General features: G+C 36.8%; 1 protein-coding gene and 1 long non-coding RNA gene across 3 annotated transcripts; one reads left to right on the top strand and one right to left on the bottom strand.

The window, feature by feature from the left end:
* The first annotated feature begins 34 nt into the window (after window positions 1-34).
* On the top strand, window positions 35-5,258 carry LOC133055770 (centrin-4). 2 transcript variants are annotated; one of them, XM_061140886.1, is made up of 6 exons: window positions 35-165; window positions 1,307-1,447; window positions 2,038-2,166; window positions 2,779-2,916; window positions 3,080-3,218; window positions 4,771-5,258. In XM_061140886.1, the coding sequence occupies exons 1-5, from the start codon at window positions 163-165 to the stop codon at window positions 3,167-3,169; spliced, it is 501 nt and encodes a 166-aa protein (XP_060996869.1). In that variant the 5' UTR covers window positions 35-162; the 3' UTR covers window positions 3,170-3,218; window positions 4,771-5,258. The 2 variants fall into 2 exon arrangements, with proteins under 2 accessions (XP_060996869.1, XP_060996868.1); XM_061140885.1 differs by lacking the exon at window positions 4,771-5,258 and having other exon boundaries at window positions 3,080-3,594.
* Window positions 5,259-5,308: 50 nt separating this feature from the next.
* LOC133055771 (uncharacterized) lies at window positions 5,309-15,250 on the bottom strand. Its single transcript, XR_009692701.1, has 3 exons — window positions 15,218-15,250; window positions 8,553-8,625; window positions 5,309-5,351 (listed from the first exon to the last, which is right to left on the bottom strand). It is a non-coding gene; the product is annotated as an uncharacterized LOC133055771 (long non-coding RNA).
* Window positions 15,251-15,574: the final 324 nt, after the last annotated feature.

Genomic DNA, 15,574 nt, shown 5'->3' with positions numbered 1-15,574 from the left:
GAAACGACTGTCAGTCAGTGGGCAAAAGCCTGGATAGGCGGGGCTGTAGGAGAGATCTGTGAGAGCGGCCTTAGCAACGGCTTACGGGCGGTGAGCTACTGTTGGGCAGCTCGGCTGGCGGGTAAAGCTGGGAGGTCCCGGCCGGGGGCGCCGGTTGGAGACATGGTGAGTGCGAAACTGCAACTTCTTACTGAGGCTGAGGCTGAAGTTTCTCCCTGAAATAAGGAAGTTTTGTTTGGTTTTTGAAATGTATTATTCGCCTCCTTTCATTATCCTCGAATGTCATTAGTAACCCCTCCATTCGTCGCCGAATAGAGCGCACTGTCCGTGGCTCTAGGGACGGAAGAGCGGTTCTCCAGTTCATTTTTTCCCCTCTTCAAGCCCAGCAGCCGTTTTACCAATGGCGTTGGAGACAGGAACCACTCGCTAGCCAGAAACGAGTTGAATACAGAGAATAAGAGGCTTTAAAACTGTTGAAGGATATGGGCCTCTAGGAAAGACATACGGAACTCTGAAAAAACTGGCCGGGGAAGCTACGACCTCTGCCATTGGAACTGCTGAAGACCACACCAGTGTAGCTGCCGTCCAGTGATCAAGAATCCTCTGCTCCTACGACCAACTCTTAAGATGTGTGAAGCTGGTATCTAGATACACAGTAACATGGAATCTCTGATACTACTGCCTCTTATCCCAGAGCTGAAGACAAGATACTGAAATGAGGCTACAGCAGAAAATGGCAGATAGCAGGAAGATGACCTCCATCTTCTCTGGATATTGATAATTGGTCCAACCTTTATTCTCCAGATCCCTGGAGTAGTTTTTTTAACCTGAAAAATGTGTGTTTTTTTTCATTTCCCAGTCTGTAATATAGATAAGTATGTGAGAAGGTGGGAAAAGATACGATGTTTCAATCAACCATATCGCACACATTTTATTATGAGACATACAGGCACAGATGAAAGTAAATATGCCTTAAACACTGCTGTTCAGATATACCAAGTAAGGCCAGTTTTTTCCCATATAACAGCTACTGTTCTGGCATGTCTTCTTTGCCTTTTCTGCTTCTCAAAGGGCACTAAAGTTGAAAGAAAAACCCAAGTTGTAAAAAAGAACCAGGCTTTCCACCAAGATATAAATAACTAAAGCATAAATGTTAGCAAAGGGAAAGGGGAAAATTCTTGAGGTTCATTATATGGAATAGGATGCTTGAATATGTTTATTATATTTAGTTAGTCCATTAATTCTGGTTCTGGTACTTCTCCCAGTTACATAGTTTATCTTTCACCCACATGTGTATTTATTACAGGCATCCAGACCAAGTTCAGACCAATGGAAAAAAAGTGCAGCAAAAATTGAATTGAATGAAACTCAAAAGCAAGAAATTAAAGAGGCCTTTGATTTATTCGATGTTGATGGGTCTGGAACCATAGATGTGAAAGAACTGAAGGTTCTGAAATTACTTCTAATTCTGAAACATTTGAAAAACCTTATCATTGATTTGTTGCAATCTTTAAGTCTTTCGTTAACAGTAGCTTTCTGAAAGCTTGATATAAAATCTTTTAAGTGCAGACACCTACCCCTTTATTGTATAGACCTGGCCTGCCCTAACCAAAATAGTATCTTGTTAAGCATTTTACTCTTGTTTTATGAATGAGTAGGTCAAAGCCTTAGTGATAAAGAACCTGCTTGCCAATTCAGGAGACATAAGAGATGCAGGTTCAATCGGTGGATTGGGAAGATCCCAGGGAGGAGGGCATGGCAACCCACTCCAGTATTCTTGCCTGGAGAATCCCATGGAGCCTGGCGGGCTGCAGTTCATAGGGTCGCACAGAATCAGACATAACTGAAGTGACTTAGCAGTCATGCACACACATAGGCCAAAGCCCATCATGAGACTGGAACCTAAGCGCGCTGACGTGACTTTCTAGGCTTAAGCTAGTCCAGAGTAAAAAAGAGAGACTCTAGTAATTAACAGGTTAATTTAAGAGCTAGGAATGAGACTGTGGCCTATTATAACTTATTTACTTTCTATTTCAGATTGCAATGTGGGCCTTAGGATTTGAGCCAAAGAAAGAAGAAATTAAAAAGATGATAGCTGAAACTGACAAAGAAGGAATTGGCACCATTAATTTTGAAGAATTTTTTGCCATAATGAGTGTAAAAATGGTATGGTAGTGATTTTGCTTTTCAGTGAAATACAAGCAATAGCCTTCTATGTTTATTGGCTGGAGCAATCAGAGGAAAATATACACATCTTTAAAGATGGGTAGGACTTAGACAGATAGGAATAACAAGATTAAAGATGTTTTCAGGGTAGTAGTGAAGACTGTCCAGTGTGAGAAGAGGATTTTTGTTAGGAAATAATAAGGATATATGGCTGGATAGAGAGAATGGGGCCAGCATTTTGAAGGGCCAGCCTTGAAATCAGCAATTTATTGCCTCTTTTTCTCAGGCATAATCCTAGAGAGCACTGAATGAGACGACATCCCTATTGTCTTGGAGCTTACATTTTTGATAAGGGATCTCACTTACCTGAGGTCAATAAGAGATAGATTCTCTTTGTCACTCTGTGGCTCTTCCACTTAAATAAACCCTGAGTTTCAGTACCTTGAGGGCAGATGTGAATGCACTGGAATAATTGCCAAAAGTCAGAATAGCAGTAAATAAAGCTCAGTCTACCTGCTATCTTTCTTGTCTAGACCTCAAAGACCTATACATCTAGACTGATCAAATAAATAAATGAAAGACTAATGACATTTAGTTGTTTCTGTTTTTAAGAGTGAAAAGGATGAAAAAGAAGAAATATTGAAGGCTTTCAAACTATTTGATGATGATGATACAGGAAGTATATCACTGAACAATATCAAGAGGGTTGCTAAGGAGCTAGGGGAAAATTTAACAGATGATGAACTTCAGGTAAATTTCACTTATTTGTCTAATTATAATTTATAATTAGAACATACAATTTAATCTATATAATTTTTAGTTATATTCTTTCTTTGGTTATATTAATAAATTTAAAATTTGGTTTTGAGTGTGTATTTGAATGTTCATTTCCTATTTACATTTCATTTTATAGGAAATGCTTGATGAGGCTGATCATGATGGGGATGGAGAAATAAACAAGGAAGAATTTTTGAAAATGATGCAAAAGACCACTCTTTATTAACACTGTCTTTTGTGCCTTTTGGAAAGTTGTTAACAAGTTTGTATTTGCTGTAAGTTCCATAATAGCTGAATATATTCATTTTCAGTGTTTAAGTTTATATACATAAGCTGGTCTCTTGATGTCTAATCCATGTGAGAAGTTACATGTTGCTACCAATATGTTGTTAAATCTATAACATCAAGAAATAAAATGTAGTGACTTCCTTAAACTATGAATCTGAAGAACAGTATTAATTACGAGTGCTATTTTTAGAGCCCCAGGTTCTAAAACTTAGATTTTTTATTTAACTTATGGAACTTGGCCCCACATCATAAGCCAGCCATCGCTTTCCCTATTATTTTCCTTTTGTGCAACTGTAAAAATGAACATTTGCTTTTTAACTGATTATTCAGATATGTAAAGTCTTAAATAAAACTGTCTGGCAGCATCATTATTTGCTAATTTTCTTTTTATAAAGAAATTTAAAGCAGCACTTAATGTCATCCATTTTTTCCTACACATTTCTTTAATAGCATTTCTTAAATAGCCGTGTCAGCATTTCTTTAGTAGCTGTGTCCCTAGGACAGGTGCTGGAGATTTTACTTATGTTGTCTCAGTTACTCTGTAGAAGCAGTACTAAACACACAGAATTAACTCCATTCTACTACATATGAGAAAACTAAAGGTCAGAGAACTTAAATTTTAAAATTGCTAAAGATCTCAGAGTTCACTTACTTTTATCCCAGAACATATTAAAACTTACCTGGTTTTCCACATTTTCCTTCCTCTCCTGGGAGCAAGATCAAATCCAACAGTAGAGAGACAATTTAAAAACCTGCCATAAAGGTGGTTGACATTAGAATAATGCTTACTAAGAGAAAAATCATCTGAATCACTAATCAACATCAAAGATTTTTGGATTGTCTGCTAGTAGAAAGGGTTATTAAGGATCCAGTGAATTAGATGTGGATCTTACCATGTCTAAGTTGGCTGGTAGTTCCTGTGGTAGGCATCTTCTGAAGTGGTTCTCAATGATCCTAGTTTCCTGGTATCCCTGCCCTTCTGTAATCCCTTTGTTGAGTGTGGAGTAGATCTAGTGAATGGCTACTAATGAATAGAATATGGCAGAAATCATGGGCTGTCTCTTCCAATATTAGGTCTTAAAAGCTTGTGACTTCCCTCTACTGGCACTCTCTTGCCCTTTTTTTTTTTTTTTGCTTGCTCTGGTGAAACAAGCAGCTGTGTTTTGATCTGCGCTATGAAAAGGACCACATGGCAAGGAGCTAAGCATGGGAGGAACCTAGGCTTTCAGTCTGTCAACTAAAAACTGAATCCTGCCAGCAGCCATTTGAAGGTGCTTGAAAATAGATCCCTCTCTAGTTGATCTTCGAGGTAGACTGCACCACCTGTTGGCACCTTCATTACAACCAGTGAGAATCCCTGAAGCAGAGGATTCAGTTAAGCCAAGTCTGAACTCCTGAACTTCAGAAACTGTGAGACAATAAAGGTTATTTTAAGCTACTAAGTCTTGGAGTAATTAGTTACATAGCAAGGAATAACACAGCCCCTCATCTTGAAGCTCTGGTGTTGACATCTTATCTGTTGAATTGCTTAATATACAGGTAACCAAGTAACAATTACAACTATCCGTACTAAAGAATTGATGCTTTTGAACTGTGGTGCTGGAGAAGACTCTTGAGAGTCCCTTGGATTGCAAGGAGATTCAACAAGTTCATCCTAAAGGAAATCAGTCCTGAATATTCATTAGAAGGACTAATGCTGAAGCTGAGACTTGAATACTTTGGCCACCTGATGCGAAGAACTGACTCACTTGAAAAGACTTTGATGCTGGGAAAGATTGATGGCAGGAGGAGAAGGGGACGACAGAGGACAAGGTGGTTGGATGGCATCACCCATTCAATGGACGTGAATTTGAGTGAACTCTGGGAGATAGGGAGGCCTGGCGTGCTGCAGTCCATGGGGTCACAAAGAGTCAGACACGACTGAGTGACTGAACTGAACTGAACTGATACTAAATAAAGAGAAGATTAATTAGACTTATCACATGAGAATATAGCCATATAGTAACACCATTTATTAGGATGCTTCTGTTTTTTGACTACTCACTTTCAACCACATATATGAAACTCAGCAAATTTTCTCCTTCATCTTTGCAGCTTGGTGCCTTGGTCTGTTTGGGCATCTATAACAAAATACCACAGAATAAACCATAGAAATATATCTCTCATGGTTTGGAGGTCTGGAAATTTGAGATCAGGCAGGACAGCATGGTCAAGTACGGGCTTTCTCCATTGGAGGCTTTTCATTGGAAGAGGTTAGGGAGCTCCGTGGGATCTCTTTTATAAGAACACTAATCCTATTCATGAGAGCTCCATCGTCATGACCTGATCATTTCCCAAAGGCCCCACCAGCTAATGGCATCACCTTTGGGGGTTAGGATTCAAACATATGAATGCAGGATTGGGGGATGGGGGGAGGCACACATAAACATTCAGACCATAGCACTGGGATATTAAGAGAACTTCAGCCCACTAATGAGCAGACTCCTAAAAATTTTCTATTAAAGGTTGTTCCTGCAACCCTGAAGGTGCCACTCAAATGACCCTTTCCTCTGAGCCATTGGTGGTTATAAATGTCCTGGAGTTCTGATAGATATTTTAATTGCTAACAAGCAGGTTGTTGGCAGTGGAAGTAACTACTGGGCTTCAGGCAGCACTAAAATAGGGGATGGTTTCAAGGCTGGTGCTGATAGAATCTTGGCAACTATAAAAACAGACTAAGAACAAACACATCAAAATGGATGAAAATGCATATTGGATGGATCACAATCAGGCCTGGGAATAAGCAGCAAGCCAAGGAAACAAGAATAGGTAGCAAAATTTAAACAATTCTTTAATTATTAAAGAAATTGAATCTGAAAATTAAAATGTTTCTACAAAGAAAACTCCGGTTCCAAAGAGCGTGTTGGTGATTTCTGCCACTTAATGAAGAGAATATTTAATTTTTCCAGAGAACAGAAATAGAAATAACTCTTCCAAACTTGGTTTGTGGGGTCAGCAAAACTTTTTACCAGAAGCTACAAGGACAATGCATTTTAACCCAGTTGTTTGTTTCAGAAAAACAAGATTTGTTTAGCATTTGAAATTTGATCAATGTAATTAATGTATCACATTTTAGAATAAAAACCAAAAATCATGTAATCATTTCAGTAGGGAAAAAAGTTGCACCTGATAAATTTTAAACTCTATTCATTATAAAAACTGTGGCAAACCAGGAATAGGAGAGAATTTCTGTTAACTGTATGAAGGTATCTTCAAAACCTTAAATCATCTTAATTGCAAAACATTCAAATCTTCCTCTCTGAGCTGAGGAATAAGAACACAATATCCTTTATAGCTAACTTCTGTTCAACACTGTACTGATGAGCTAGTCAGCAGAGGAAGAATAAAGTTCTTTTTATTTGCAGATGACATGATGTATACACAGAATATTCAAAAGAACTTAGACATTGCTGGATGCAAGGTGGTTATATAAATGCAAATATAAATACAATTTATTTTCACATACCAGGTACAAATAACTGGAAAATGAAAAATTTAAGCGACTAACACAATTTTTATAAAAATTTATAAATTTATAAAATATAAGCTTATATAAAAATATAAAAATCCTATGGGTAAATCTAATGAAGATACAGAGGTCTTCTATATCAAAATTTATAAAAGAATATGGAGACAAAGAAGACTTTAATAAAAAGAGGAATATTAAATTCTGTTCATGGATTAAAAGACTCTATATTATAAAGATGCCAGTTCTCCCAGTATTGATTATAGATACAGTGCAAATAAAAACCTAGCCTGTGTGGAACCTGACAAGCTGAATCTAAAATTTATAGAAATCCAAGAACAAGGTGAGAGGACTAGCTTGCCTGAATATCAAGATTTACTATAGAGCCACAGTCGGTGAAATACTGTGTGATTTTTTGTTTGTTATTGGCTGCACCTGCATGCCATGCAGATCTTAATTCCCTGATATGGTATCGAACCCGTGTACCCTGCAGTGGAAGTTCTGAGTCTTAACTACTAGACTGCCAAGGAAGTCCTATAAAATAGTATGGGGTTGATTAGGAAAGAGGGATGAACCAATTGAATAGAACAGAAAGTCCTGAAACAGAATAATACATTGATTTAAGAGAAATCATGACTATGCAGATCAGTGAGACATTTTCATTATAATGAATGGTTCTGAGTCAACAGAATATCCATAAGGAATAAAAGAAAACATGATCTCAAACTCCCATCATACATTAAAATTAATTGTAAATGATTGCTGATCTATATGTGGAAAGATCATAAAGCTTCCAGGAGATAACCTAGGAAAATATCACCATAATCTTGAAATCAGATTCTTAATTAGGATACAAAAAGCACTAACTTTAAAGGAAAACACTGATAAATTGGACTATATTATAACTAAGAACTTCTCTTCATAAAAAGAAAATATGAAGGGACTTTGTTGGAAGTCCAGTGGTTAAGCTTCCATGCTTCCACTGCAGGGATTTGGTTCAATCCCTTGTTGGGAAACCAAGATCCCACATGCCATATGGTGTGGCCAAAAAATAAAAAAATAAAAACCAACAGGACAGAGAGAATATGAAGACATAAGCTACTAAGTGGAAAGAGATATTTTCAATAAATATACCTGACTAAATACTTGTATGTAGAATATACATAAATAACTGCTTAAAAATCAGGAAGAAAAAGATGTGGTCTTATACTCAGTCATGTCTGACTCTTTGTGACCTCATGGACTGTAGCTCGCCAGGCTCCTCTGTCCATGGGATTTTTCCAGGCAAGAATACTGGAATAGGTTGCCATTGCCTCCTCCAGGGATCTTCCCAACTCAGGGATCGAACCCACATCTCCTGAGTCTCCTACATTGGCAGGTGGATTCTTTACCCCTGAGCTACCTGGGAAGCCCCAAGAAAAAGATAGCCCAATTTAAAACAATGAGCAAAAGACTTAAGCAGACATCATAGAAGAAGATACCCAAGTAGTCAAAAACCCATGAAAATTAATCAAAATAAGGAATGCTTTATGCTGAATAATGGCCTCTCAGGAGATATCCTTGTTCCTGAAAAATATGAATGCTATCTTCTTCTATGATGAAAAAGGACTTTGCAGATACAATTAAGGATCATGAGATAGATTTCCTGTATTATCTGGTGGGCCCTAAATGTAATCACAAGTGTCAGTGTAAAAGAGAGGCAGAAGGACATCCGACACATAGAAGAGTAGGCAATGTAACAATGGAGGCAGAGTGACGTGACTAAGGAATGCTGGCAGCCACCAGAAGATGGAAGACTTAAGGAGTGGATTCTCACCTGTTAGCAGTGTGTCCTTGCCAACTTCTTAATCTTGGCCCAAAAACTGATTTCAAATTTTTGGACTCCAGAACTGTGAGAGAATAAATTTCTGTTACTTTAAGCCATCAAGCTTACGATAATTTGCTTCAACAGCCACATGAAACTAATACAAGGGCCCTGCAAATTAATGTCACCATGAGAGCATTATAAATCTACCAGAATGGCTAAAACTGAAATAACCAATAATTCAAAGTATTGACAAGAATGTGAAACATTAATTCTCAACTACTGCTATTAAGAGTGTAAAATGCTTCAACTGCTTTGAAAACAGGTGGCATTATTCAATAAAGAGGAACATATGTTATGATTAGCATGCATTCCTAGGAACATATCCAACAGAAATGTGTGCATGTATGGGCCATGAGACATATAAAAAATGCTCATGGTAGCAGTATACATTATAGCCAAAAACTAAAAATACTCTAAATGTCCATCAACAGTAGAATGTATAAAAATACATTTATATAGTTATCTATCTATCTATCTAGCTTATGATAATGAAAAAAAGTCACCTATATGCAGCAGCATGGGAGAATCACAAAAATCATTGACTGGAAGAAGCCAGGAACAAGAGTATATGTTCTCCATAAATGCAATTTCTCTAAAGTTCAAAACCCAAGCATATCGAAACTGTAAAGTTAGAAGTCACAATAGTGATTATCTTGGGGAAGAGGGAGAAAGCAGCAGATAGCAGAGGGCTTGCAGGGAATTTCTTAAGTGTTGGTAACTTCATATACCTTGGCTTGTGTAGTCATTACACAAGTGTTTACATTGCCTCAATCCACTGAGCTGTTCATTTGGTTTGTGCATTTGTGAGAATGTTGTACTTCAATAAAAAAAAGTTGAAAAAAGCCATTTATGTCCACACTGTTAGGCATCATAAGTTTGTGTCACTTACACCGGTAATGTGGAGAGAGTCCTGTGTGAGGGAAGTTATTAGCCAACATGTTGATAGACTAGAGCAGGCTGCTAAACATTCAGCTGCAGAAGGATCTAGTGAACCTTCATTTGTTGTCTATTCCTATTAACCATCAGAGCCAATACTGGAAAGAAACTATGTTTGTAATGAATATGAAAATCTTTTAAATTAAATATAGCTCTGTTGAATCTTAGTTAGATCCCTTTTTTTTCAATACTAACATTGTTTATTTATGCCCTATTTTTTACTTCATTGATCTTGCTAGAGGTTTTATCAGAACCGTCAAAGAACACACTTTTGAGTTTGTTTATCCTATTATATAGAGAAGGAAATGGCAACCCACTTCAATATTCTTGCCTGGAGAATCCCATGGACAGAGGAGCCTGGCAGGCTACAGTCCATGGGGTCGCAAGAGTTGGACATGACTTAGCGACTAAACCACCACCACTGTCCTATTGTATCTTTTCTATTCTATTAACTCTAGCTTTACTGTACCATTTGACACCAGTCAGAATGACCATCATTAGAAACTCTACAAAAAGCAAATGCTGGAGAGGATGTGGAGAAAAACCCTCCTACACTGTTGGTGGGAATGTAAGTTGGTACAACCACTGTGCAAAACAGTATGGAGTTTCCTCAGAAAACTAAAAATAGAATTATCATATGATCTAGCTATCCCACTTCTGAGCATATATCTAGACAAAACTCTAATTAAAAAAAGATACATTCACCCTCATGTTCATAGCAACACTATTCACAGTAGCCTAGATATAGAAACAACCTAAATGTCCATCAACAGATGAATGGATAAAGAAGATGTGGTACATATATACAACGGAATACTACTTGGCCACGAAATAAGGCCGTTTGCAGCAAAATGGATGCAACTAGAGATTATCATACTAAGTGAAGTAAGTCAGAGAAAGACAAATGCCATATGATATCACTTACATGTGGAATCTAAAGTATGACACAAATAAAAAAAAGTAAAAAAAAAAGTATGACACAAATAAACTTATCTATTGGAGAAGGAAATGGCAACTTACACTCCAGTATTCTTGCCTGGAGAATTCTATGGACAGAGAAGCCTGGTGGGCTATAGTCCACGAGATTGCAGAGCTGGACATGACTGAGCGATTGTCAAACCTATCTATGAAATAGAAACAGACTCACAGAGATAGAGAACAGACTTGTGGTTGTCAAGGGGGAGGAGGATGGAGGAGGGATGGACTGGGAGGTTGGGGTTAGCAGATATAAGCTTTTTATATATGGGATGAGTAAACAACAGTTCAGTTCAGTCACTCAGTCGTGTCTGACTCTTTGCAACCCCATGAACCACAGCACACCAGGCTTCCATGTCCATCACCAACTCCCAGAGTCTACCCAAACTCATGTCCATTGAGTTGGTGATGCCATCCAACCATCTCATCCTCTGTCATCCCCTTCTCCTCCCTCCCTCAATCTTTCACAGCATCAGGGTCGTTTCAAATGAGTAAACAACAAGGTCCTATTATATAGCACAGAGAATTATATTCAGGATCCTATGATAAACCATCATGGAAGAGAGTATTAAAAATAATGTATATGTATGTATTATATAACTGAATCACTTTGCTGTACAGCAGAAATTAACACATTTTTTAAATTAATTTTTTAATTGAAGGATAATTGTTTTACAGAATTTTGTTGTTTTCTGTCAAACATGAGTCAGCCATAGGTATACATATATCCTCTCCCTCTTGAAACTCCCATCTCCCTCCCCACCCCACCTCCCTAGGTTGTTACAGAGCCCCTGTTTGAGTTCCCTCACTCAAATTCCCATTGGCTATCTATTTTAATACGGGAATATATAAGTTTCCATGTTACTCTCTCCATACATTTTACCCTCTCACCCCCTGCTCTTTTCCGTAAGTCTGTTCTCTATATCTGTTTCTCTATTGCTTCCCTACAAATAAATTCATCAGTACCATCTTTCTAGATTCCATATATATGTGTTAGTATACTATATTTATCTTTCTCTTTCTGACTTACTTCAATCTGTATAATAGGCTCTAGATTCATCCACCTTTTTAGAACTGACTCAAATGCATTCCTTTTTATGGCTGAGTAATATTCCATTGTATATATGTACCACAGCTTCTTTAGCCATTTATCTGTCAATGGACATTTAGGTTGCTTCCAAGTTCTAGCTATTGTAAATAGTGCTGCAATGAACACTGGGGTACATGTGTCTTTTTCAGTTTTGGTTTCCTCAGGGTATATGCCTAGGAGTGGGATTGCTGGGTCATATAATGTTTTTTCCTTAGCTTTTTAAGGAACCTCCGTATTGTCTTCCATAGTGGCTGTATCAACTTACATTCCAACAGTGCAAGAGGGTTTCCTTTTCTCCACACCTTCTTCAGCATTTATTGTTTGTAGACTTTTTGATGATGGCCATTCTAACTGGTGTGAGTTGATACCTCACTGTAATTTTGATTTGCATTCTCTAATAATGATCCCTGGGTTGAGAAGATCCCCTGGAGGAGGGCATAGCAACCCACCCCATCATTACTGCCTGGAAAATCCCCATGAACAGAGGAGCCTGGCAGGCTATACATACAGTTCACGGGATCACAAAGAGTCAGACACGACTGAGAGAACTAAGTACAGCACAATAATGAGTGATGTTGAGCATCTCATCATGTGTTCATTAGCCATCTGTATCTCTTCTTTGGAGAAATGTCTCTTTAGGTCTTTCTCCCACTTTTTGATTGGGTTGTTTGTTTTTCTGGTATTGACTTGTATAAGCTGCTTATATATTTTGGAAATTAATCCTTTGTCAGTTGTTTTATTTGCTATTATTTTCTCCCATTCTGAGGGTTGTTTTTTCACCTTGTTTATAGTTTCCTTTGCTGTACAAAAGCTTTTAAGTTTAATTAGGTCCCCCTTGTTTATTTTTGTTTTTATTTCCATTACTCTAGGAGGTGAGTCATAGAGGATCTTGCTTTGATTTATGTCATTGAGTGTTCTGCCTATGTTTTCCTCTAAGAGTTTTATCAGAAATTAACACAACATTGTTAATCAACTATACTTCAATTAAAAAAATAAAGGAACAAGGAAAATAGCGATTCTTTTGGTATAGCTGAAAAAAAAAAATGTCCACGAGTTCTTTGATATTCCTCCTATCAACAGGAAGACTTTTAGTCTTCCTTTGAATATGGGTTGCCCCTAGTGACTTGCTTCCAGCTACCAGAATATAATGGAATGACACATGACTTCTGAAGATAGATTAGTAAAAGTGATACAGCTTCTGCTGGGCTCTCTAAGCATCCAGCCCAGCCACCATGCTTTGTCAAGCAGCCATGTGGACCACAAGTAGGTATTCTGGGCATGGCCCCATGGAGTTTCTAGCCGATAGCTAGTATTAACTAACTAGCCAAGCAAGTTAGCGAGCCTTCAGATGGTTCCACAGTCCAAACTTAGAGCCACTCTAGCTGATTCTGAGTGGAGACAAGATGTCCCCACCGAACTCTAACTACAGATTTGTAAGCAAAGTAAATGCTATGATTGTTCTAAACCAGTAAATTTTGGAGTGGTTTGTTAAGTAACAATAGAATACAACATACATTCTAGACTTACTATAGTTTACGTTTAATTAGTACTTTTACCAATTCCCCCCATTTAGAATTTTATATTATAATTATAATCAAAGGTTTAACTCCATTTATCTCTCTTTTATTGTGCTATTGTCATATATTTTACTTTTATACATATTCAAATCCCCACAAGATATTATAAACCAGTCTGTATTCATTTAGATTACCCACATACGTTTCTGGTGCTCTTCATTCCTGATGGTTCCATCTGAGATTATTCTCTTAAGCCTGAATAACTCTATAGTATTTGTTAACATAAAGATCTACTGGTGATAAACTTAGCTTTTGTTTGTCTGAAAAGGTCTTAATTTTTGACTTCTTTTTTTGAGTAATACTTTTATTGTGTACACAATTCTAGGTGAGAAGGTAGGAAGGTTTTTGTTCTTTTACATTTTCATGCCATTCCATTTTGTTCTGATTTCCATCATTTCTGTTGTAAAGTAAGCACATGCTTTATTGTTGCTTCTTTGAAGATGATGTGTGGGTTTTTTTTTCCCCTCTGAGTGCTTTAAGATGCTTCTATATGTCTTGGTTATTAGCAGCTTAACTCTGATGTAGCCAGGTGTGGTTTTCTTTATACTTTTATTCTACATGAGGCTCATAGCATATCTAGATTCTGCGGTTTAATGTCTTTTGTTAACTTTGAAACATTTTTAGCTAATATTTCTTCAAATATTGTTTCTGAACTATCATTTCCTCTCTATTTCCAGAACCTCAATTTGTATGTTAGACTGTATCATTATTCTTCATATATCTCTTACACTCTTTTTTGTATTTTCTAGCTCTTATTCTCTCTCGGCTTCAAACTATAGTTCAGTTACTTGTTTTCCAGTTTGCCAGAAGTTCTCTGTTCTGCCATATCTAATAGATTCCAGGTTTCTGTTGAAATTCTTCATATTTTTTTCTGTCTTATTGAACCCATTTATTATTTTAATTTTAAATCCTCTGTCTGATTACTTCAATATCTTCATTATCCCAGGTTTCTTATTATTGTTATTTTTAATTGTGGCATTTAGTTATTTGGTGTTTTCTTAGCCAGATATTGTGGATTAAAAAATTGGAGAGGTTATGTTAATAAATGCTGTGATGTTTCTCCACAGAAGATAGTTTTTTTCTAGTAGGTATGTAAAATACAGAAGGTGACTAGTGAACAGCTGCATTTGGAAAAAGAGGTTGAATTCAAATCTTTAATTCATGCTACCTTATTATTTATTCATAAGACTGATGAAATAGCAATATTAAGTAACAGTCATTGAGTGCTTATTACGTGTTAGGCACTGTTCTACCTCCTTTACATGGATTTTCTTAGTTAAGTCCTAGGCTTTCTTGGTATTATCACCATCGTTTTGATTTTACAGATGAGGGAACTGAAAAAATGAGGGTCTAAGTGACTAGTCTAAGATCATATGGATAGTAAATGGCTCCTTTGGACTTGGAGTCAGTGTTTCTAGCTCCACACTTCTATTCTTAACCACTATGCTCTGATGCTCTCATCATTCCTTGGAACAGGTGTCATGCTAAAAATGGGAAAGGCTGATAAACCATATTCTTAGGAGAAAAACAGAAAATGAATTCAGTGGTTATTTTTCTGTTGCTTGGAAAAACTAATGAAGTGATACTTAAGTGATAAATCTAGAGAAATAAAACCAAAGAAAAAGATAACTTTTTAAAACAAAGGAATAGATTTAATTGTTTGTGGATTCAATAGTAGAGAGTCATGATATGGCCAAGAGTAGGCAGTCAAGACAAGCAGGTAACTTGGAAGCTCAGAGACTAATTACATTAACAAAGTTATTGATATTTTGTGTATAGGCACCCTCCACCAATATTTTCCCTTGTGTTCTTGGTGATGGTTCATTCTAACCGGAAAATTTTAAATTACAAATTTAAATATTTGTTAAATAAACAAAAGAAGGAAGTAAAATTCTAATATTAAGAGCTCATATAGTACACCTGTGGTTAATTCATGTTGAAGTATGACAGAAATCAAACCAATATTGTAAACCAATCATCAATCAACTAAAATAGATATATATATTTTTAAAAATGAACTCATAAATTTCTCTTACCCATAGTCAGAGGGTTGGTCCCATGTAATGGAGCATGGAATAGTCTCTCCACTAGAGGGCGTTGAGGTTTTGTCTCAGTTTGGTGAGCGGTGGCGGGGTTTGATTTATGCTTATCCTCAGCGTTTGACCTAAATTAGTGAAGGATTTAAAGAAACATCAAAATTAAAGATATAATTTATCTAGCACAATTTGAGGGAAAATGTATAGAAGCTGTATTATTATTTAACATACTTTCTTGGTAAGTAGTTATTTATGATAATAAAAAGTCAAGAGTTTCACTTAAAACCAAATCTGACACTATTCAAAATGTAAGCCACAGAATATACTATTTGAAGATTTTAAAAAATGACTAAATTC

Source organism: Dama dama, chromosome 5, assembly GCF_033118175.1.
Source record: "Dama dama isolate Ldn47 chromosome 5, ASM3311817v1, whole genome shotgun sequence".
Lineage (NCBI taxonomy): Eukaryota > Metazoa > Chordata > Mammalia > Artiodactyla > Cervidae > Dama > Dama dama.
Note: the sequence above shows the minus strand (reverse complement) of the source record. Positions and strands in the feature narration are given on the sequence as shown.

What these genes read in the sequence shown, in the direction of transcription:
- LOC133055770 (XM_061140886.1), top strand. An exon ending in TAGATGTGAAAGAACTGAAG is followed by an intron (nt 1,448 to 2,037) that starts GTTCTGAAATTA and finishes TTTCTATTTCAG; the next exon opens with ATTGCAATGTGGGCCTTAGG. An exon ending in TAACAGATGATGAACTTCAG is followed by an intron (nt 2,917 to 3,079) that starts GTAAATTTCACT and finishes TTCATTTTATAG; the next exon opens with GAAATGCTTGATGAGGCTGA.